Source organism: Lissotriton vulgaris, chromosome 2_1 (assembly GCF_964263255.1).
Source record: "Lissotriton vulgaris chromosome 2_1, aLisVul1.2, whole genome shotgun sequence".
Lineage (NCBI taxonomy): Eukaryota > Metazoa > Chordata > Amphibia > Caudata > Salamandridae > Lissotriton > Lissotriton vulgaris.
Window position 1 is genome coordinate 600,088,062 of NC_141687.1, and position 23,302 is coordinate 600,111,363.

Here is a 23,302-nt window from a genome sequence, read left to right on the forward strand (position 1 = left end):
TTGTAAAAAATAAGTGCCAGGGCTCTCGTCAGAATGCCACAGCAGCATGCACCACCCACTGCGCCTCCCAGCACCGCCAATGAAAATACCAACACAACTAATAACCATCCCTCCCTACAGGTGTGACAGTTCAGACTATTCCAGGCTCCCTAAAGCTTGGGCAGCAGGTATTAGTCATTTTAATGCCCATTGTGTGTAATATTTTTAAACAACTGTTTTTAGTATTCATCTTTAATTTAGCCAAACAGCGCCATGATGTGGTAAACTGTCATTAAGTGCCGGTGTTGAGAATTAAATGCTGGTGCTGAGAACCGGAAACCAAAGGTTAAATTAAGCAGTACCCTAATGTCATGGGGGTAGGGGAAGGGTATAGAGTCAAAATATCGAGTTTTAATTATCGACTAGACATAATATTGAGTATAAAATATAGAATAGACATAATATGAACTAGACATAATATAGACTACCCAAATATCGACTAGAAAATTTTAATATCCAATAGAAAGGACATAATATCGAATCAAAAATATAGAATGGACATAATATCGACTAGACATAATATAGACAACAAAAATATCGAATTTAAGGTAAGTTAATATTAAGTTTTTAATTTTTGTGTAATATAATTCTGAAGCGGGTTGTGGGTTTATAGGGGAACAGGATGGGAAGTAATTTAATTATAATTAATTAAATATGTTATTTTATTTATTGGTATTTATTTAGAATTAATTGTTAATTAATTATTAATTGGTAAATAATTAAAATATAATTGGTAATTAATTTAAATTGATTAATTGAAAAATATGTTAATTTTAGCAATTTATTTTCTGTAGCGGGTTGTGGGTTTATAGGGGAATAGGGTGGGAAGTAATTTAATTATAATTAATGAAATTTGTTATTGTATTTATTGGTATTTATTTAGAATTAATTAATTAATTAAAATATAATTGCTAATTAATTTTAATTGAATAATTGATAAATATGTTATTTTGAGTAATTTATTTCCTCTAGCGGGTTGGTGGTTTATAGGGGAATAGGGTGGGAAGTAATTTAATGATAATTAATTAAAGATGTTATTTTATTTATTGTTATTTATTTAGAATTAATTGTTAATTGGTAATTAATTAAAATATAATTTGTAATTTATTGTAATTGATTAATTGATAAATATGTTACTTTTATTACATTATTTTCTGTAGTGGGTTGTGTGTTTATAGGGGAATAGCTTGGGAAGTAATTTGATTGTAAATAATTACATTTTTAAAATATTTTTGTGTCTAATTGTTATTTATTTTTATATTGTAAATTAATTTATTGGTAATTGGTAAATAATTAGTATTAGCAGGTCATTTTTATTATTAGTTAATTTTTATTAGTAATTTGAATTGATTAATTAATATATTTTATAAAATTGTAAAATATTTTAATTATTTTGTAATTGGTATTAATATTTATGTTATTTATATTTATATATGAAGTATTTACTTTCCCTACTATTGCACTCACTGGAGTGGGAATAGTAATTTTTACCCCTACGCTATCCAACGCTTTTCCTACTGTTGCACTCACTGGAGTGGGAATAGTAATTTTTACCCCTACGCTATCCAATGCTTTCCCTACTGTTGCACTCTCTGGAGTTGGAATAGTAATTTTTACACCCACGCTATCCAACGCTTTTCCTATTATTGCACTCTCTGGAGTAGGAATAGTAATTTTTACCCCTACGCTATCTGACGCTTTCCCTACTGTTGTGCTCTCTGGAGTTGGAATAATAATTTTTACCCCTACGCTATCCAAAGCTTTCCCTACTGTTGCACTGACTGAAGTGGGAATAGTAATTTTTATCTCTACGCTATCCAACGCTTTTCCTACTGTTGCACTCTCTGGAGTTGGAATAGAAATGTTTATCCCTACGCTATCCAACGCTTTCCCTACTGTTGCACTCTCTGGAGTTGGAATAGTAATTTTTACCCCTACGCTATCCAACGCTTTTCCTTCTGTTGCACTCTCTGGAGTAGGAATAGTAATTTTTACCCCTATGCCATCCAACGCTTTCCCTACTGTTGCACTCACTGGAGTGGGAATAGTAATTTTTACCCCTACGCTATCCAACGCTTTCCCTACTGTTGCACTCTCTGGAGTTGGAATAGTAATTTGTACCCCCACGCTATCCAACGCTTTTCCTACTATTGCACTCTCTGGAGTAGGAATAGTAATTTTTACCCCTACGCTATCTGACGCTTTCCCTACTGTTGCGCTCTCTGGAGTTGGAATAGTAATTTTTACCCCTACGCTATCCAAAGCTTTCCCTACTGTTGCACTGACTGAAGTGGGAATAGTAATTTTTATCTCTACGCTATCCAACGCTTTCCCTACTGTTGCACTCTCTGGAGTTGGAATAGAAATTGCTATCCCTACGCTATCCAACGCTTTCCCTACTGTTGCACTCTCTGGAGTTGGAATAGTAATTTTTACCCCTACGCTATCCAACGCTTTTCCTTCTGTTGCACTCTCTGGAGTAGGAATAGTAATTTTTACCCCTATGCCATCCAACGCTTTCCCTACTGTTGCACTCACTGGAGTGGGAATAGTAATTTTTACCCCTACGCTATCCAACGCTTTCCCTACTGTTGCACTCTCTGGAGTTGGAATAGTAATTTGTACCCCTACGCTATCCAGTGCTTTCCCTATTGTTGCACTCACTGGAGTGGGAATAGTAATTTTTATCTCTACGCTATCCAACGCTTTCCCTACTATTGCACTCTCTGGAATAGGAATAGAATTTTTTATCCCTACGCTATCCAACGCTTTCCCTACTGTTGCACTCACTGGAGTGGGAATAGTAATTTTTACTCCTACGCTATCCAACACTTTCACTACTGTTGCACTCTCTGGAGTAGGAATAGTTATTTTTACCCCTACGCTATCCAATACTTTCCCTACTGTTGCGTTCTCTGGAGTGGGAATAGTAAGTTTTACCCCTACGCTATCCAACGCTTTCCCTACTGTTGCGCTCACTGGAGTGGGAATAGTAATTTTTAACTTTACGCTATCCAACACTTTCCCTACTGTTGCACTCTCTGGAGTGAGAATAGTAATTTTTACCCCTACGCTATCCAACGCTTTCTCTACTGTTGCACACTCTGGAGTGTGAATAGTAAATTCAACCCTCTCGCTATCCTACGGAAAAAATATTGTATATGTTTTGTTAATAATATGTATATATATATATATATATATATATATATATATATATATATATATATGTCATATTTTTATTTTTTATTTTAAAACATATATATATATATATATATATATATATATATATATATATATATATATATATATATATATATATATATATATATATATGTTTTAAAATAAAAAATAAAAATTCAAGTTACATTATTTATTTATAAATTTTAAGTTTATTTAAGTATTTTAAGTATGTTTAAATTAATTATATTTAATATTATATTACTTTTAAATTACTTTTAAGATATTTTAAAAATTCGATATTTTGACTGTCTATATTTTTTCTATCGATATTTTGGAGTCGATATTTTTGTACTTACCTGTTTTTAGATAGGAAGTCGATATTCTGGCATTCTATATTTTTACCTCGATATTTTGGTAAGTCGATATTTTGACTGTCGATATTCTGTCAGTGATCCAGGGGATGTGGACAGGTGAATGCAATTCTTCGTAATATCTAACAAACACTTTGTTAATCTTAGCCTGGGTATTGATTACGTGCTGCGCACTGTCACGTATGGCACCAATCAATGTTCTGGGTATCTCGGAACGTAGTCACCAGGCCAATGCACGCCATGGCTTGTGGGCAACTAAATGTTGGCGGGCCAGGCAGGTTTTATAGCAGTGTTTGTCCAACCTTGTCACCTCCTCATGGTAGCACTATTGGAAATCAGCCAGGTGACGCTGTTAGTGGGACATAGTCACAGCTTCATTTTCTGCAGTTCAAATATGCGATTCAAGAAATACTGCAGAGGGGAGCAGAGAAGATTTTGCTACCCATGATGTGTGTATACAGTGTCCCCTCATAACCACCTTCAGCCTCCCCCATGTTACTGCAATGCTCATGTGCAGTCAAGGCTTGCTTATGCCCGCAACCCCTGCAGCAAAATGAGACCATATTGTAGCCGAGGCTGTAACTATCAGGTCTGCAGTTTGCAGACTCAATAAAACCTAATATATTTGCGGGCTCGGAGACACTTCAAAATTGAGGGTGTTTTATTTCACTCCGACTTATGGCTCAGGGTAAACAGGAACCACTCATAATGAGTGCTTTGAACGTGACCAGTAAAAACACTTGGCTTAGGTTACAACAAATACACGTACACATATCCATCATAATGGCACTCAAAGAAGAACACAAAACCAATACAATAGCAAGTAACAAACTATATAGTGCCTTCATTTATACAGCCCTTTTATCTAATTGTCGTCTGACATTTTTATAAGCAAAAATTCTTCAGCAATATAAATACTTATAAGAAACTTCATAATTCATTTACACAGGTCTAGGTGGCAAGGATTTTATGTAATCCTAAAATCTAGGTAGATGCCTCACTTTATAAACCCCTGCACCACATTATACCTGCGCCAGGTATAATGTATGCAGGGTGGGTGTTCTGACGCAAGTAAACCTCGTAGAATGACGCAGTAACATCTATGAGATTTCACTGCATCACTGCTAGGACGCAAGTATTTCAATATTTTACGCCTGCCTCACAGCAGGCACATTTGAAATGGGACTTGCCCATTTGAAATGACCCATTGATGGAGTTGCATCACTTTCGTGACACACTGCAGCAAAGCGTCATTTTTGCGCCTACAGATACGTCAGAAATACTGACGTATCTGTAACTCCTTGCGACATGACATGAGGTGTAAATATGATGCATCCAGCATGTCGCAAGGAGGGCGCAATGAAAAGTGACGCATCGCTGTTTTCACGCCGCGTTGAGTCACTTTTCATAATTGAGGCCCCCATAATTTAAAACAAATAACTTGCTGCTCGCCTACGAGAAACAAAAACAGTAGATTACATTAGCAAATTCATACAGAGCTGCTAGATAGGGTGGCTCGTATAGTTTCTTTTAAAATGTTGTGGAAGGTGAGGGTAAAACCCAAATTTCCATCAAGCAAGTAAAATGACATAAGACTAACTTCTCCCTAGGAAACATATTTCAGTTACTAATGAGAAACTAAAAATCGGCAGTGTTCTAATGGAGTGAGCATTACATGTATTCTGAGAAAAGACACTACACAGGTAATAACCTAAAAATAATAAACAATTAAACAAGAACCTTCACTATTTTTCCATCGCTCAATAAGATTACCAGAATAGTATGCAACCCTCTTTGAAATTTCTGTATTTTGATTTCAAATCAGTTTTCCTATTTTTTCAAGAATGGTAACTCCCACCTCATCTTGGAAAAACCAGAATCTGAATTTGACAAAAGCCCTACTACATCACAATGTACTGTGGTACATACAGTTATTTGCAAACCTCAGTCTGGGAATTACAGACACTGTAGTGAAGCATTCTGGTATTATTTAACACATTCGCTCTCTTTGGTGTCTGTGCATGTATTTAATAACATGCGAAATAGACAATGTTGATCTTCGTGTTTTATTTAGCGATTAAGCATTTGAGGCATTAGGAGGAATTGTCCACATAGTAGTTTATATTACTGCTGCACTTCTGGGTTTTAACCAAAATGTCCCTACACCATTAAAAAAAATAATATATCGATTGAAGCTATTAAGATCATGATGTTGTTTCTGTTTGCAGAGGTCTTCTTATATCTGTATCAATTTAAAGAGGTCATTTGCTGAAAGGTGGTTTTTTGAGGACAGCCCTCACCTGAGGAAGGGAGGAATTCTTAATATAAGTGGGGATGTTTTGGGGGAGATTATATGCAACAGCCAGAAATGTCACACATACCTAATCACTAATCTGAGCCGCAGCGCTTACAGTAGATAAACAATACACACATTGACACAACATTCTTCCTGAACTGGGTCGGGTGTTGGCTCCTTCCAGTGCAGTGGAGAGGTGCCGCTGATGATATGTGAGCCCTGCCTTTGCTTTCCTGCATGGGTGATTTATGGGTACACTTGGTCCATTCCTAGGCACTGATCTGGTTTTCGGGTTTTGTACATCAATGCATACTTGGGGATATCCTTGTAGCTTTGCAATAGAGTTTGCCCATATCTTATTAGTGAAGTGAGGGACCCCAGAGAAGAAATGAATATGATTAGGTATGAGTGACATTCCAAGGGTTTTCTGGTTGTTGGATTAACTGAGTGGAGGGCGCCCTTGGGATCTGTTTCCCTCTCTTGCTCCTTTTTATACAGCAGAGAATACATGCAAGATTGCATGCCTGAAGACGGACATAAATTGTTCAGATCACGAAAAAAATAATTGTTGAAAATATTTGCTTTAGAAAAGCATTAAGCACTGGAAGCAATTGAAATCCCAAACAACTGTTACATGCACAAGAAGGGGGGGACGTCATTTAGCAAATGTGACGATATTGAGACGTGTAAATCATAGTCTGTGTATGTTTGTTAAGCTTAAGTGCTGATTTATCAGGATTGAACATATCCTGTGTTTCACCGTATTTTTGGTTCTCTCATACTACGTTGTGTCTAAATTGGTTCTCCACTTGTACCACTCAAAAGCCCTCTGAAGCTCTGTATGCATGGCTGGCATGTCATAAAACCTCACAAATTAATTAAAATAGATCCCCACTTGAACACGTTTAAACATGTAGCTTACCTGTACATCCTCAAAAGATGGGACATATGTTGCTCTCTTGTATGTGTCAGTAACATTCCGTAAGATCTCCACAGAGAAGAGAAGATCACCACTGAGATACGTCTTTCGTGACACCAACTCCAGAAGGCTACGCACCACCTGTGACATGCCTTCACCAGCTAGCACCCGATGTCCTTTCGCCAAGTGCTCTCTTAACTAGGAAGGATATTAAAATATTATTAGACTCCATTGAAAGTAAAATCAACAGATTATATGCAGCGTACAGCATTTGAAGTGATGCACATACAGTCCAAGCTACATTTACTATCATATTTAATGCCTGTTTTACTTCAAATATGGACGACACATCAAAAATTGTATTTAGTGGCGGATAAGGACAACCATTTGCCACATTCCTATGATCCCTCTTGACACCTCATTAGAGCCAACAAATGTTGTACAATGGTTAATAGCCTGTATCCCACCTCAACATTACAAACATGAGTACTATCTGAAGGAGGTGGATTGACCGCTTAATGTTATAAAAGACTTTATATGTTCTTTACAACCTTGCCTAGCTTGGCTGCAGCAAGACCAGATGGACACAGTCTGGGCAGAAAAGAGAAGGCCCTACATACTCAGGATGTAACAACAATGCTAACGTCAGGAGTCACCAGAGCTCTGATTGGATGGTAAGCCCATGATCCTGGAATCATCACAGTGACCTTCCACACAAAGAAGAAAAAAAAGCTCAACAACATGAATGTTATCCAGTGCTATGCACCTACAAATGACAACAAAGAAGAAGAAAAATAACAGTTTTACTACAGATCCATCCTGGAGAAATTCCTTGAGAGAGACATCACCATACTGATGAGGGACCTCAATGTTAAGAATGGTAGCGGCAACAATGGGTACCAAGAAGTCAAGGGCAACCATAGCCTTGGCAGCATGAAAGGCTTGCAGATCTTGGTGCCCTGAACAGTGTGGTGATAGGGGGTAGTGCATTTCCACACAAATGAATACACAAGGCAACATGGCTGTCACCAGGCCACTCAACATAGAATCAGATCAACAATGTCTGCATTGCCAAAAAGCTCAGAAAGAGTCTGAAGGATGTGAAAGTAATTAGAGGAATGGATGTGGCATCATATCACCACTGTGTCATGGCCAGGCTAAAGCAAAAGTTGAAGAAGCATGGATGAAACCGACAAACCAATGACAGCAACATAACACCACCCTCCTTAAAGATGCACCGAAATGGACTGAATGCTTCAGTGTACCTCAGTAACAACTCTCAAGTCGTGCAAGAGCTAGAGGATGACAGAGACCCAGTAGAGAGTCAGTGGGAGAAGATCAAAGAAACTGTCACATCAACTTGCCAGGATGAGCTGGGTCCAAAGAAAAACCAGCATGAAGAATGGATCACCACTGAGACTCTCCACAAAATCCAAGATAAATAAGAAAAGAAAGCTGCAGTCAACACCAGCCAAACAACAGCAGAAAAAATGAAAGCTCAAGGTGAATAAACCAAAACCAACAAGAAAGCAAAAAGAAGCTTAAGAGCAGACCAGCAAAGATTCACTGATTGTCTTGCCACAGAAGCCCAGGAAGCAGCAAGCCATGGAAACTGGTAGGAACTCTACGACAGAACAAGGAAACTCTCCGGCAGATACAGGAAGCCAAGTAAGAACTGTTAAAGGCAAAGCTGGGAAGAAAATCATAGGTAATGAAGGCAACCAACGAACACGGCCCAAGCACTTTTAAGAACTGCTAAAACTGCCCAGGTTGCAGTCTGCACCAGGCATACTGCCAGCTGACAAGGACTTGTCACTTGAATGCAGCAGACCAACCAAGGAAGAAATGAGGCAAGCCATCAAACATCTGAGAAATGGGTAGGAAGCAGGAAGTGTCAACATTCCTGCAGAGGCACTGAAGGAAGACATTGAAACATCAGTAGAAATGGCTTCTGCAAACATAGATTCTTCACAGACCAAATTAAAACACTGCGCATCATCACTGAACAGTCAGTGGAATGGAACTCTTCATTCTATATCAACTTCATAGACTATGAGAAGGCATTCAACAGTGTGGACAGAGAGACCCTTTGGAAACTCCTCAGCCACTATGGTGTGCCAGATAAACTTGTAAGAATCATCAGGAGGGAAAGACGAGTATGATAGTCCATGAAGGACAACTCATGGAAGCCTTCCAATTGAGGACTGAAGTCCGCCAGGGTTCTTTGCTCTAGCCTTTTCTCTTCCTGCTGACCACGGACTGGATGATGAAGACATCCACAGCAAGGAGAAGAAATAGGATCCAGGGTACACCTTGAATGCCGCTCAACGGCCTGGACTTTGCAGATGACCTGGCTCTACTCTACCACATCAATCTGCAGATGCAAGAAAAAAACTAACAACGTGGCAGCCACGTCACCACAACTTGCCTCAACATTCACATAGGAAAAACCAAGATCCTGAAGTCTTACATTGCCAGAACAACTCCAATCACTCTTGCAGGAAATGCATGGAAGAGGCTGAAGCCTTCACCTACCTGGGAAGAGTAATAGACAAGTAGGGCAGCACGGATGCTGACGTCAAGGCAGGAATTGGCAAAGCAGGTGCACCTTTATTCACCTATCGCTGCAAACCTAGATCACACTTTTTAACACCAGCATAAAATTGGTCCCTCTGAATGGAGCAGAAACTTGGAGGACAACAGTGATCACCACCAACAAAGTCCAGATATTCATCAACACCTGTCTGAGGAAAATCCCACAAATCCGCTGGCCAAACACCTTCAGCAACAACCACCTATAACAGCAGACTTTACAACTCCCTGCTCATGAAGAAACCATGTAAAGACGCTGGTGCTGGATAGGTCATAGCCTCCGCCAGCTCGAATCAAACACCACCAAGCAGGCCTTGACCTGAATCCCTCAAAAGAAATGGAAAAGAGGAAGGCCGAGAAATACCCGGCACTGAGGCCTCGAGCCTGACAGCAAGGAGATAGTTTACAGCTAGGGTCTGATTGAAAGAAAAGTCCAGGATAGAGAGGACTGGAGAGTCCTGGTTGATGGCTATACGCCAAAGGGCTAGTAGGCATAAGTATGTACATCTTTGACTTGCATAACAGGGTTCTTTGAGTTCGCGTAACTGGAAGTCCGTAGCAGGTGCTACGTATATAAGTTTATCAGTAGCAGTAGTCACTCACAAGAGAAAATTCACTGAGCAGCAAGCCTGCACATAAATAACCATGTTATTCATAGAACTTCGTAGCTGCATCACTAGGCGTGAGATATATTTACACGTGTATCATCAATAGCTTTGTGCGGTAGTCACAAGAGAGACTAAACAGAGAAGCTGTCCTACAGAAATATGCGCCTCGAAGCAGCAATTATTAGAACCTGTGCTCAGAAGAGATACTGCATGGAGTGGTTTCCATGCAAATGCACTAACACCTTAATCATAGTGCCTCGAAAATGCAGACCTGCTGTAGTGTTTGCTATCTGAACATATTATAAGTGGTGCTCACTACAGGAGGTGCTGCCCTGCAACTACATTAACACTTGTTGTGCTAGTGTTTTCAAACTGCAGCCCCGTGGCTTTAGGCACTGATATAAATACAATCTGCAGTGCTGACAAGAGGGATTGCACGAGCCGTTGCTATATGCATACATAGACCTGATTTTGACAGTGGCTCGATTCCGGGAACCCTTGTTGTAGGACGGTTTCTATAAACACAAGTGGTACTCACAAGAGGACTGCACAGTGCCGTTTCCACATACATACATAGAAACCTGTCACAGTGCCTAGAATCTGCTGGACCGGTTAATCACTATACACTTTCACACACGAATTAATAGTAGTAGTGTGTGGTACCCACAAGAATGATTAAACAGAGCTGTTGTTCTGTGCTTACATAAAACTTGTTATTGTAACGGTAATTGAATCTTACTACCCCTTACAAGGCATCAAAACGCTTTTTCGGCAGGTAGTATACTACTCTGGAACCAAAAAGGATTAGTGGTGAATTAGTATAGGGGAATATACAATTAATTTGAGCAGCGGACATGTTAGTCTGCTATTTAGATTGAAAAGGATAGGGGAGGGATAGGAGAGGGAAGGATTTGCATTTATTCATAGTGCTTAGGTCCTGTACCCACAAACACGCAGGTATCAGTAGTGTGAGCGTTTGATAATCAAAAGAGAGGCTGCCTACACACACACGCACACAAATAACGTATCCACTGTGCTTTGGAGCTCTAGCCTCCATCTCCACCCGCACACCCCTGCCCCACCCGGTCTGCAAAGGCGTTCCTCTTGTGCATAGTGATGCGAAGCAGCAGGCCGGAGGGATCAGGAGCTATGTATAAACATATCAATAGCAGCAGAGAGGGATACAAGAGGGACGGGGTGGCACCGAGTAGCTGGCCTGATCGTGACACACGTAAAGACCTGCCATACATAATGCAGCTGGCGCCACTTGGTTGGTACGCTTAGCAAAGGAGAAGCCTGGGAATTAAGCAAAAGGGCCCGGGGTTCTTTAGTCTGTTTGTGTTTGGTTCAAAAGCATTGCAAGCAGCATGGCACAAAAACATTAAATAAACAAGATTTTAATAAGTGTACGAATAGCAAAGGGTAATACGCACTGGCAGCTGAGCCAAATGGGAGAAGAAGGGCTAAGCAGGACAAGCACTTCTTTAATACGCATGAAAATGAGCGGAGGTGCTGGGCCTACTGGCGCGGTTCTGCAATTTAAGAATCGATAACAGATAAATGTTACGCTGGCAGACACTGGGTTACGATTTCCATTCAGAGATACTTCGAAAAGGGCCTTTTAATGCACTGCTAGTCATCTCATAGAAGAGACATAATAGAGGCCAGACATTTAATTCAGTGAGGAAGCATAATGTGGGTGGTGAGGCACTGGAAAAATATGAAGTCTGTGAGAGCATTCATGAAAAATAAATCTAAACAGCTAAGTAGAAGTATAATATATATATATACACATACATAAGGGAGACTACTGGGATACTCCATATGCCTTCTGAAAACGCTATGGGGTCCATTAGGATGGCAGGCGGGCTTTGGCCGCCCGCCACCCTAACGGAGAAATGGACCGCCCGCTAACAGTGCGGGGGTCCCGACATAGGCATTAGGATGCACCCGCCACTCAGGCGGGCGCATCCTGTATGTTTACCATTGCGGCGGGCTGAGCAGAAATCTCCGCCCACCGCAATGGTAAAAGTGCACGTTGTGCTTTTCAAAGGGCAACATGGCAGGCACCGCGCGGTGCCTGCCATGTTGCACTTTTAAATGCGGGGGGGGTACAATAGGTACCCCCCATGTGCACCCCCCAAGCCACGGACTCCCAGGGGGCCCGCAACGGGCCCCCGCAGGGAGTCTCCGCATGCCTTTCCGTGGCGGCATTGCCGCCACAGAAAGGCATTGTCCACAGCCCATTGTAATATGGCGGACAGTGTCTAACAGACACCGTCACCATGTTACTGGTTTTCCGCCCCGGCCGCAAGGCCACCGGGGCGGAAAACATGCGGGCGGTGTTTGTCACCGCTGCGGTCCCTCCCGCCATACTAATATGGCGGGGGGGAATTGGGCTGATGATGTCGGGCGGATTTCCTCCGCCAGGCTGGCGCTAGCCACCACCAGCCTGGCGGAGGAAATCCGCCCGACATCATAATGGACCCCCAAGTGTTGGTTGCTAATATGATGCCTGATTCAAAGTTCGGTTTGGTCTTTCTGAAAAATATGTTTGATTAGATTATGTTTTGTTGCTCTTCTGCCCTCCACCCAACATCCAGCACTGTAGATTTCATGTGGTAATCAGTCCATGTGAAGGATTAAAGACCGTGTGGACATAATGATAAATAAGTACCTCACCATACTAATACATCCTTAGGGACAAATGTTTGCCTCTGAGAAATTGCACTGTGGTAATTTTATTCCAAGGTAAATTAATTGTATTGAGGCATGCATATGGTATTTCTATAGTGTGAACTTAGCTAAAAGGCAGTGGAGTTCTGTACATGGTCAAAGACAAGCATAAAATCAACGAGTAAGAAGAAATAGAGCTGTGCGGAGATTGGTTAATGCACTATGATGGAGTGCTCTTTCAGAGGTGAGTATTCAACTCTTTCCTAAATTGGAGCAGCATTCAGCTGTCCTGATGGCTACAGGGATGTTGTTACAGATCTTGGGTGAATAGATGGAAAAGACCTAGGGCCAGATGTTGGTAAGTTCCATTTACCGATTCTAAAATACCGAATTTTACCGATTCAGTATTTAAGAATCGGTAAATGGTATGTAGGTAAGTATTCAGTAAAGTTTACCAAATCGGAAATATTCGGTAATTACCGATTGGTAAATACCAAATCGGTAATTCTCATGAATGGGAATTACCGAATCAGTAAATACTGATTCAGTAATGGGGGAACACATTCAAGGGTGGCAGGGTGTCACAATGACACCCTGTTGCACCCCTGAATAGTGCATGGGTGCACGTGTGGCACACATACATGCCCTAAGGGCATGTATGTCTGCCACATGGCACTTTTGAAAAAGCACAAATTTGCTTTTTCAAAGGTTTTCGATGTTCACCACCAACTTTTATTTGGTGGTAAATACCGAATCCTTAACCATGCAATGCACTCATTTGAGTGCTCCCTACATTTCAGATTCGGTAATTTACCGAATCTGTAATGTAGCCACCTACATCTCAGTAGCCTAATACTAATATTGGGCTACCTACATCTGGCCCCTGGTGTCTTGTTTTTTCCTTTTTGACACTTACTAGACTGCAAGACAAACCCAGAGTGTCCTGGCTATGGGAGTGCCAAAATCCACCGCAGATGGCTAGCTTGCCTGTGTTGGTGCTGATAAGGATAGCTTTGTAAATGATGCATAAAGTTTGGAGATGGTGTGGGCCGGCAATTGGAGTCAAAAGGAGTTTAATCATGATGGGAGTAACGCGATCAAATTTCCTTAGGGCTTGGATGAGACGTGCTGCAGCATGTAGGATTCCCCAATTGGGGTGCCAGTGTAGGGTCTGGGAGGCCAAGGAGAAGCACATTATCACCAACCAGATGAGAGAGTATTAAAACTTGAACAGTAGTTTTGAAGTTGCTTTCTGAAATGGCTTGAAAACCTTTATAAGAGATAGCAGGTACCAGAAGCCTTTTTCTTTTTTTTTCTTTACAATGTGTTCCTTGAGGGTGAATGTGAGTCCAGGGCAAAGCCAACTGACTTGGCATTCAGTAAAAGTTTAGGTTCGAAGTCATCAAATGTCACTGAGCCAGGTTTGTACTTTCTCTTGTTTATTGTCCTTGGCAAAAAATTAGGAATTCTGTCTTGGGTGAGATTTAAAAAGGCACTGGAAATCCAGGCCAAGTTGATGTGCAAGCAGTGACTGACGTGTTGAATGTCTGAAGCAGAGGAGACTTTCAAGTAGAATTGTGTATCATCAGCATATTATGGAAACTTGATGCTGTTATCTGTGAGTAGAGCACCAAGCGACTCCATGTACATATGTTATAAACGACAGGAGACAGTATGGAGCCATAGGGTACTCCACAGGTGATAAGGATCTTTGTGACCTGTACACGCCCATGTGAAGAAACTGATATTGGTTCAGCCGCGGCCGGTAGTAGGAGTACCTGAGGGCGGTGACGTGGGGAGGGGGAGGGGCAGGGTGGGGGGTACTAATGTATGGATTACGGAGCTTCCCAGGTAAGTAAACATTTAAATAAATAAAACGAATTTCGTTGAGTGCACTGCATCACCAAATGTGATGCAGTGCGAGCAACAAAATTTGTTTTATTTATTTAAATGTTTACTTACCTGTAAAACTCCATAATCCATACATTACTACCCCCCACCCTGCCCCCCCCCTCCCCATGTCACCACCCTGCAAGTATTCCCACTGCCGGCCGCGGCAGTATTGGTTGAAAAGGTAAGAGGGGAACCAGTGAAGGACATTTTCTGGTGAACGGCAAGCAAAACTCCAGGGTGTGTTTGAGGACTGGATGTTCTGCTGTGTCAAAGGCAGTTGACAGGTCCAGCAATATCAGAATGCAAGTATCATTTTTATTCCATGGTCAAGACAGCATAGTCTATGACAGTGGTTTTTAACCTGTGGTCCTTGAACCTCTGGGTTCCGCAACGGTTCATCAAAGGTCTGACACTACTTATAAAAATAAATAAGGTTAGCAAATTAACTTTAAATGTGAAGGCATTCGAGATTAGATGCTAACAAAATTGTTATTTTGATTTTTGGGAGTGGCGCACGGACAGCAGACGAAATCTGAATGACATCAACGGAAGCACTGGTATTCACAGAGAAAAAAAGAGCATATATTAGGAGCAAAAAGACAAAATTATTTTTCTAGAACCTAACATATCACATCACTTTTTAGAACTAAAAATATATCTTGAAAAGTCCCAGCATTTCCATTAAAATGTCGACTTCTTCATTTTGTTTGTGAAGTAAGTAAAATATTGAATAATTTGTGTACTGGATTGAAGTAGATATTTTTTTTAATTTCTCTGTACTGGTTGAGGGCCACACCATAGCAGTTGTGTAGGCAGGGGTCCCCAGCTTCCAGTAGTGATTCAGTGGGGCACCACAGAATTCAAAAGATTAAGAACTGCATGTGTAATGTATAAGGTTTCCTTGCTGCTGCATGATCTGAAGCTAGACTAGTAGTAGTGCAGGAAATGATTAGCAATGAAGTGTTCTTGGATTTGAACAGATTGCATTTGATATGGGTGGGTGGAATTTGCGTAGTCGCCCTACGCAAAATTCTGAAAAACAGCAAAAAATCTATGCGAGCACGCAGAATTCTGCGTGCTCGCGGAATTGCTGGTGCCGCCAGAAGAATTGTTCTCTCTAGTGACCACGTGTGTCTGCAACTTTCCCACCACGCCAAAAGGCGCCGGGGTCCCTTGAGTGAGCTCTCCATCATAGTGGGTAAAGGGCAGCAAGAAGTTGCATACCGCTAGTGTGTGTGGGGTGGGGCTTCTATATGAGTTCACATGCCTCTTTCTTATAAAAGGTCAGAGAACAATCAGAGCAGCAGATGAGGAAAGAGAACCTCCTAGTCACCGGAACTACACAGGGATTGCCCTCGAGAAAGTCATGGATGCAAAGACCTCCATCAAGCATCACAGCTAATTTTTGATGGTAGATTTAGGGAGAAAGCAAACCTGCCCAGCCTCAGCCGAGTGCACAATTTTTTTGGGCTGATTAATGCGCTACCAAATTTGAGCTTTAACTTAGGCACCTGCTTTATATCTGTAAGTGCTTCCTGTTGAAGTTTAATTTTTGTGACAGAAACATCGTGCCAGAATGAATCCTGACCAGCATAATATTATCCAAGAAGATGCCACCGTTTTGTACAATACCTCTACTCAACTGGAGTACTACTGGCTAATCAATAAGTGCTACCTCGTTGGGTAAATGTATAGTGCCTTTCCTACACTACAGTTGCATAAAGGGCCAATAGAGTTGTCTCCTGTGACCATGTGTGTCTGTAACTTTGCCACCACGCCGAAAGTCGCCAGGTCCCTTGAGTGAGCTGTCCATTATAGTGGGTAAAGGGCGGGAAGACGTTACATACCGCTAGTGTGTGGGGCAGGGCTTCTATGCGAGTTCACATGTCTCTTGTTTATAAAACGTCAGATACTGATCAGAGCAGCAGATGAGGATAGAGTACCTCCTGGTCACAGGAACTACACGGGGATTGCCCTTGAGAAAGTCATGGATGCAAAGACCTCTGTCAAGCAGCACAGCTAATTTTTGACAGTAGATATGGGGAGAAAGCACACCTGCCCAGCCTCAACCGAGCCTCTACACACCAATGCCCATAAATTCCGCTACGCCGCAAATCGCAGAATTTTCAGTAATTCCGTATTCCGCGGAATGCAGAATTGTCGTAATTTCGCAAATTCCGCGAGTGAAACTGAATTTACCGCCCACCCTTAACTTTCAATGATCTAGCCAATGAATGGTAAGAGAGCAGTGGGCCAAATGTTGGCATGGTCATTAAGGTGTAGTGTAGATTACTTTAGGAATGGGAACATCTGGCCTGTTTTGAGAGCTTCTGGAAAGTTGCTTTGCATAAGCGAGCATTACCAAGATAAGAAGGGGTAAGAATGCATCTTCAAAGAGAGCTTGTGTAAAGGTCAGCAGTAATACAGTTTCATAAGCAGCCACAACTTCAGAGTATACCTCACGCAATTGAGTTTCCAAGGTGGTACTGGGGTATAACATGGAACCAAGGTTATCACACCAGATTTCAACACATATTCCCTTTTTGCGACCTCTGATCATATGCAGATTTCAGCAAATATTACCTGTGGGCATGTGCACAAGGAAAACTTGCAGGTGTGTAGTATTACTGCACAACTTGGAATACCAGGATCGTGGACAAAATGTGTTTATGCCCTATCTAGGTATTTCCAACCAATTTATAATGATGGCCTCAGTACTTCAAGTGCTTCAGACAACCCACTAACACCTCTAATCTCCCTCCTAGACAATATTTACTATGGAGCAAAAGATGGATTCCAGTAAGTCTGACAAAGTACATCAAGTAAGAGAGGATAATGGGAGCAGAATAAGCCATACATCTTTGAATTTAAAGCAATATGTGCTTGCTCCACTTTGTCTAATGGTAGCTCATCACATTCTAGGGCTTAGGACCAACCCATAAAATAAATATTTCAATATCTGAATTACCTCAACTAAGCAATTATCCTTCAATCTGTTACCAGGCAAGCTCTCGTCCGTCGGTCAGATATCACCCTCCCTATTGGGTTGAGAAAGCTGTTTTCCATTCATTTCTCCATAAAAGCACCCCACTTTATATTTCGTGTTCCAATCCCGTCTCTCCCCAAAGGACGCCATCAATTCTTTACTCCTCACACTTTTCTCTTCCCTCCTATTATGCACCACTTCTACATAATGCACAGCCTACTCTTTAACGCCCGCAAATACTTTCACATAATGTTAATCCTCCCTCAGCACACCCAACAAAGAACCCAGCTGTGATACAACACAAAAAAACAGCCATTGAATCCATTACACTCAATTCATACACAGATGAGTCATTCTTCAAAACATAAATGACAGAATGCAGCAGAAAAGTGTTCTTTCACTCCTTCGTCTTAATTTTACAAAGCATTTCAAGTGACTGCAGAGTTTCTGCCAGCCCAACACCTTCACTGCCTACAGCTGGGGTTACAAAAATAGAGTGAGATCATTATAAGGAAAGAACAGAGGGAGGAGAGAGATGTCACACAATAAGGAAGAAGGAGAAGTGGAAAAGAGAGGCAAATAAGGAGCGAAAGAGCAAAGGAGAACATGATGAGTAAGAAGGGAAGCAGGAGAAGGTGAAAATGTAATGTGGTGGACACGCAAGAAGACAGCGAGACAGCCCTCAAGCGACAGGGAGGGCAGGATAGAATAAACCCGCTAGAAAATGTAGGCGCATCTTAAAATGTTACAGAAGATCATAAAACGATAGAGAGGAATGTCAGGGTGGAAGGAACAAATGATGATTCTACTTGAACCAGAAACATAAGGAGAGAAGGGGGAGGGGTGGGGGAGTATGTAATGTATACATTTTTTGTGGGAAGCGCACAATTTTTGCCAAAATCCAAAGTAGATATCGTTTTGTTTTTTAAAACCACATAGCATATATTCAGTTAACTGTCAAGTGCTTTGTAAATAGCCCGCTTCTTCCGGGCAAGTTGTAGATTAACCCATTGATTTCCGGGCTGGCTGTGCCATCTGTGCCAAATACTTTTTCCAAAATTTCCCGAGAGCTTGTATAAGCAATGGAGGCTCTTCGTTCGACATTTGTCCCTGTGCCCCTGACGTACATATGTGACAAGGGGTTACTGAGTACTTTTTATGAAGTGCAAATGCTTCAAGAGGTCAGAACAGTGGTTAATGAAGCAAGCTGGTAGTGGATCACTGTACACAGATCGGCAGACACAGATGTTCTGTCAGCCATGTCTGCCTTGACACCAAAAGGCTGACAACACTGTATCTGGAGGTGTCCATGGAGAAGCAAGTTATTTGTTAAATTTGATGTGGCTGTATGTTACACAATCATGACAAATTAAAGATAGGGATCAAACCCATAAGGGCCTTGAACTTTTATATGATCAGAGGCGTCCCTTAAACACTGGCATATGCTGAGAATGGATTATTAAAGACGTAGAGAGAAGCAGTGGGGAGAGAGAGCACCAACTATGTCAAGCTCCGGACTCTGATGGGCCCCATAATAAAATCATCTTTTTTAAAAAAAAAAAATTAAAAAAAGGATATCTGATAGGTTTGTACATAGAGTATTTGGCTGGCTCTGATGCCGATAAAAAAGAAAAGGCTACTAACATCTAATTGTAGTTCGCCGGCTTTGATCTCTTTCAAGATATTTGTTTTCGCTTGATAAGTATGCATCATCAGGTTGGAAACACTTGCCAATATAATTGCATTACAGTTTTAGAACTACATTAACACGGTAGACTGATCTCATTGTTTGGGCCTTTTCACTGAAAGCATTATGTCGAGTCTCCAGATTTCCTTGGGTTCTTGACAGTGAATCAGGCTCTACAGAGCAGCTGGCCACACCTGCTTCTTAACCCTTCCATCAGAATCCAGGAAGAAATCCACGGTCTAGGCATGTTTACACTTTACAAAGTAGGTAGAATATTGAAGGCTGGGCTGCTTTGGCTGCTGCTTTCTCCATTGGGCTATGAGCTATTTCTGCAGGTGTGGTGCAATTTTGAGAAACAAAATACAGAGACATGGATTTGATAGGGTGAAAAGTTGCTGGAACTGTTGCATATAAATTTCGGAAGAAATAGGGCATGAGTTTTCAGGGCAATTTTGCGCTTTCAGAATTTGCTCATCAGATAAGGTTAAGTCTTCAGTGACTCGCCTTACATTAATTAAGGCCATGACAGTTAGCTGGCTGATCTATTCAATAATGTGAAAACTGAAGACATCATTCTGGTCAGCACTCTGTTAAATTCTCCTACTGGCGCTAGGTCATGTACTGGAGGAAAAGGACAACATTGCATTTATTGGTAATCCTAGTACAAAAATTCTGGCCTGTACTAGTGCTTGGGTAATACACCAGCGATTGATGGATGTACAATGTTTCTTAGAATATATAATCACCACACACATAGTTGAGCATCATTTACATTTCCTTCTGTTACTAAGGTGTGCAGGCTTGCAGGTTCTCTTCAAAAATCAACCAGTGTATAGGTTGGGCACAGGGTGTTGACAATAAGATGGCGGCTACATCTTGTTATGTGGATACAATTCTAGCTCTTAACCTTAAGGGTACTCCAAGGCTTTTTCTGACGAGGCTCCCACTTAGTTCTGGCTTCTGGTGTATGCTTCTCTTGCTCAGGGTTTGCTCCACTTCTTCTTAAGCCAGTTGCAATTTTTCAACTTTAGAAGAAGCCTTATTCATATATTTTTATTTTGGTCAAGTGTTGTCCTATCACGCACTTGCCTTCTCTTGGCAAAGTTATAGGAAAAATGCACAGTCAGTTAATTGCAGATACACAGGGACCAAAAGCATCTTCTCCAATTCAATCTGCTGGGATATATTGACCCCCTCGTGGTACTTAAAAGACATTGCTTCAGGAAAGTGACAATGAACTTTAGATTGTGGATGATAGGCAAGAAATCAACATGAGATGGGGTGGAGAAATGGGGTGGAGAAATGCAATGAAATCAATGAAATCTCTCTCTCTGGACACTCACCAATGTACCCAGATGGAATCTTTAAAACCCTCCACACATTGCTAATATCTTGTGGGTGGCCCAGGGGTTAGCTTGTCTTCTAGCATTTTTAATCTGCACATTGAAATACAACGGGATCTAATTGTAGAGGTGGTCTTAAGATTCATCAGTATGCTCAGGAGACCAAACTCTGTGACAGGGTGTCACCCACGTTAAATGTTCACTGCGTGAAGATTTGCCTCTGTCGTCTGGGAACCGAAAAACTAAAAGCTCTTTAAAGTTCAATTCAGCAAAAACAAAGTTTTTCTCTTTAGTCTCCACTAGTTTACCTTGGTGGTGCATGTTTGTATGAAGGTGAAACCTCTTCCAACAAATCAACCAGATCGTCAGGCGTTTGTGCTGTGCACTATGCTATCTTTTTGTTAAATTGTTATTCAGAAACACCCAATTTACTTTGCCTTCGCAAGCACACTCAAGTCTTTACTTCTGTAGATTATTTCCATTCTGTTATTCAGTCATTATTGTTACCATATATGCATGGCGGAAATGTCATGTTGGTAGGTGTACTTATCCTTGCACTGAGAAGATAGATGTCTTGTGGCTGGAGCCCACAGGTAGGATAACACCGTTCCCAATGCTCAGGCAACTACATTGGCTTCCTTTGGACTAATGGGCCCTGTTCAGTCACCCTACCTGGCAGCTAAGCTGCTGATCACAGGGGAGTGATTGGATTAGATTTGCAGCTTGAGAGACAGTTACCCCTGTTGGGATCCTTGTGTTGAGTGTCAGCTGGGGTCCACGCAGAGGTCTTGGGAAGAGCATCTCTTAATTTTGACACTCTGGTTCTTAATGTGTGGGTAGATTCTACAGCAGAGAGGAAGAAGAGCGAGGAGGAAATGCAGAACTTAATATAGACAACCTAAACAAACAGGTTCCAAAGTACTTCCTAACAAGCAGTACTTCAGGAGGAAGCTTCAAGAGCATAATGGTTGAGGAATGTGTGTGTAGCACACATATTTGCCATACATATCTAGCTTTAACAAAAATCACAGGGGATTGATTCTGTTAAGGAAATCAGAGGCTGGAATCAAAGTGAATATGATAAAAGTGAACAATGCCTCTGACACCATAGATCTCACAGAATTATTTTAAGTCAATGTCCTATTTATTGACAATGAACGCTTAAATCCTTTAAGCACCTTAATTTACACATTTTGTCAAATAGGTACACATTGGGTGTAAACATTTCATTTTAAGTATCTCCTTATATCATGTAGCACATTCGATATATATTTACAACAACTAATAACTTGCTGACTTAAAGAATAAATCAACGTGAAAAAATAACCAACACATAGTGATTGAAATAAATGGATACAAATATCGACAATACACAGTGATACAATTAATAGCAAAGTCCTACTGTCGGTTTGACTGAAAAATTACGTGGGTGTCCTAGGGGTATGTTAACAGTTTTACCCTCAAGGGAATATTGAGTTGTCCTGCGTATAGCCAGGGAAAGGTACTTATTTAATGGGTGATTGTATGCCTTGTTGTGAGATACATCTCTCACGGTAAGTCCAAATTATTTTAACTGGATCATAGGGCATTAGTTTCTCCTGGCTCTAAGGTTGAGCCTACGCGTTTCGACCTATGGGATTCTTGACAGGAAGAATTATTTAATCAGGTCTTCATCAGGGCTCGCTGTAGGTGCTGTGGGACATCGTATTACACCTAAGGGAAAGTTATAAGGGGCATGTTTTAGTGATAGAATCAATGTTGTAGGACAAAATATCAGTGCTTTTAAGTGTTTTCAGGTGCACGGTTGTACATATAAAACTCACGTACCCAATCTCAGCGGAGGCGATTCAGCATGTCTGGTTGTACATGTTAAGTACAGGGGACGCTGGGGTGGGTCCCAAGGTAGCCGGGTTGTAACGTGGGCCAGCAGTCTTGAATTACTGCGAAGAAAGGAGGATAAATTGATTGGCGGAAAGTTCATGGCAAACTAGAGGCATCTAACTTGTTGCAGATGGGAGCCTGCTTAAGGTCTCTTGGCATTTTTAGGCAAAGCCGGTATGCAAGTGTCTTTTTTAATGCACGGAAAGCTTTCCGTTTTTTTAGTGTTCCCGAGTGGATCTGCGGGCCGCCTGAGGAGAAGTGTACCTGCTAGTGCTGTCGCTGCACGCTGCTCGGTTCCTCAATTCTCTTCGTCACAGCGCGGTCATCGCGGAACAGACGGTCCGTGGAATTCACGTGCAGAGGAGCTTGGCAATCTCGGATTCCAGCTTGTCTCTTCGGAGCGTGGCGCTTCTCTGCCGACTCTCGCTGTTGTTTGTTTAAACAGCGCGCGGACGGCGTGTGATCTTTTCTCTCGGTTTCTGGGTGTGCTTGGTGCTCCCATTGGTTGGTTTGCCGGCCTTGTGTCTCAGCGCTCCCGATTGGTGGATTTCTTCGCGTCATGAACACATGATCTCGTTGCTGTGAGATCAGGACGCTGGTGGATGTTATACATAAATAACTGCGATAAATGCGGACTAAAGCTGTAGAGCTAATTTTTGTTGCTAATTAGCACGTGAAACTGGATATTTCCGCTAGTTCATTTAATCCCTGATTCACAGTATTAAGATACATGATAGTTTTCGCTTCTAAAATAATTCTGTGAGATCTATGGTGTCAGAGGCATTATACATATCTAGCTGACAGACACATACTCTGGGAGTGCCACTGAGG

General features: G+C 41.4%; 1 protein-coding gene across 6 annotated transcripts in view; it reads right to left on the minus strand.

Annotated features, from left to right (window-relative positions):
- Positions 1-23,302, minus strand: part of ADGRB2 (adhesion G protein-coupled receptor B2) — a 1,127,991-nt gene that overhangs the window by 381,611 nt on the left and 723,078 nt on the right. For all 6 annotated transcript variants that reach the window (XM_086955647.1, XM_086955646.1, XM_086955645.1 and 3 more), the window contains one exon: positions 6,809-7,003. In XM_086955647.1, the coding sequence (XP_086811773.1) occupies positions 6,809-7,003 (195 nt within the window). The remainder of the gene's footprint in view (positions 1-6,808; positions 7,004-23,302) is intronic.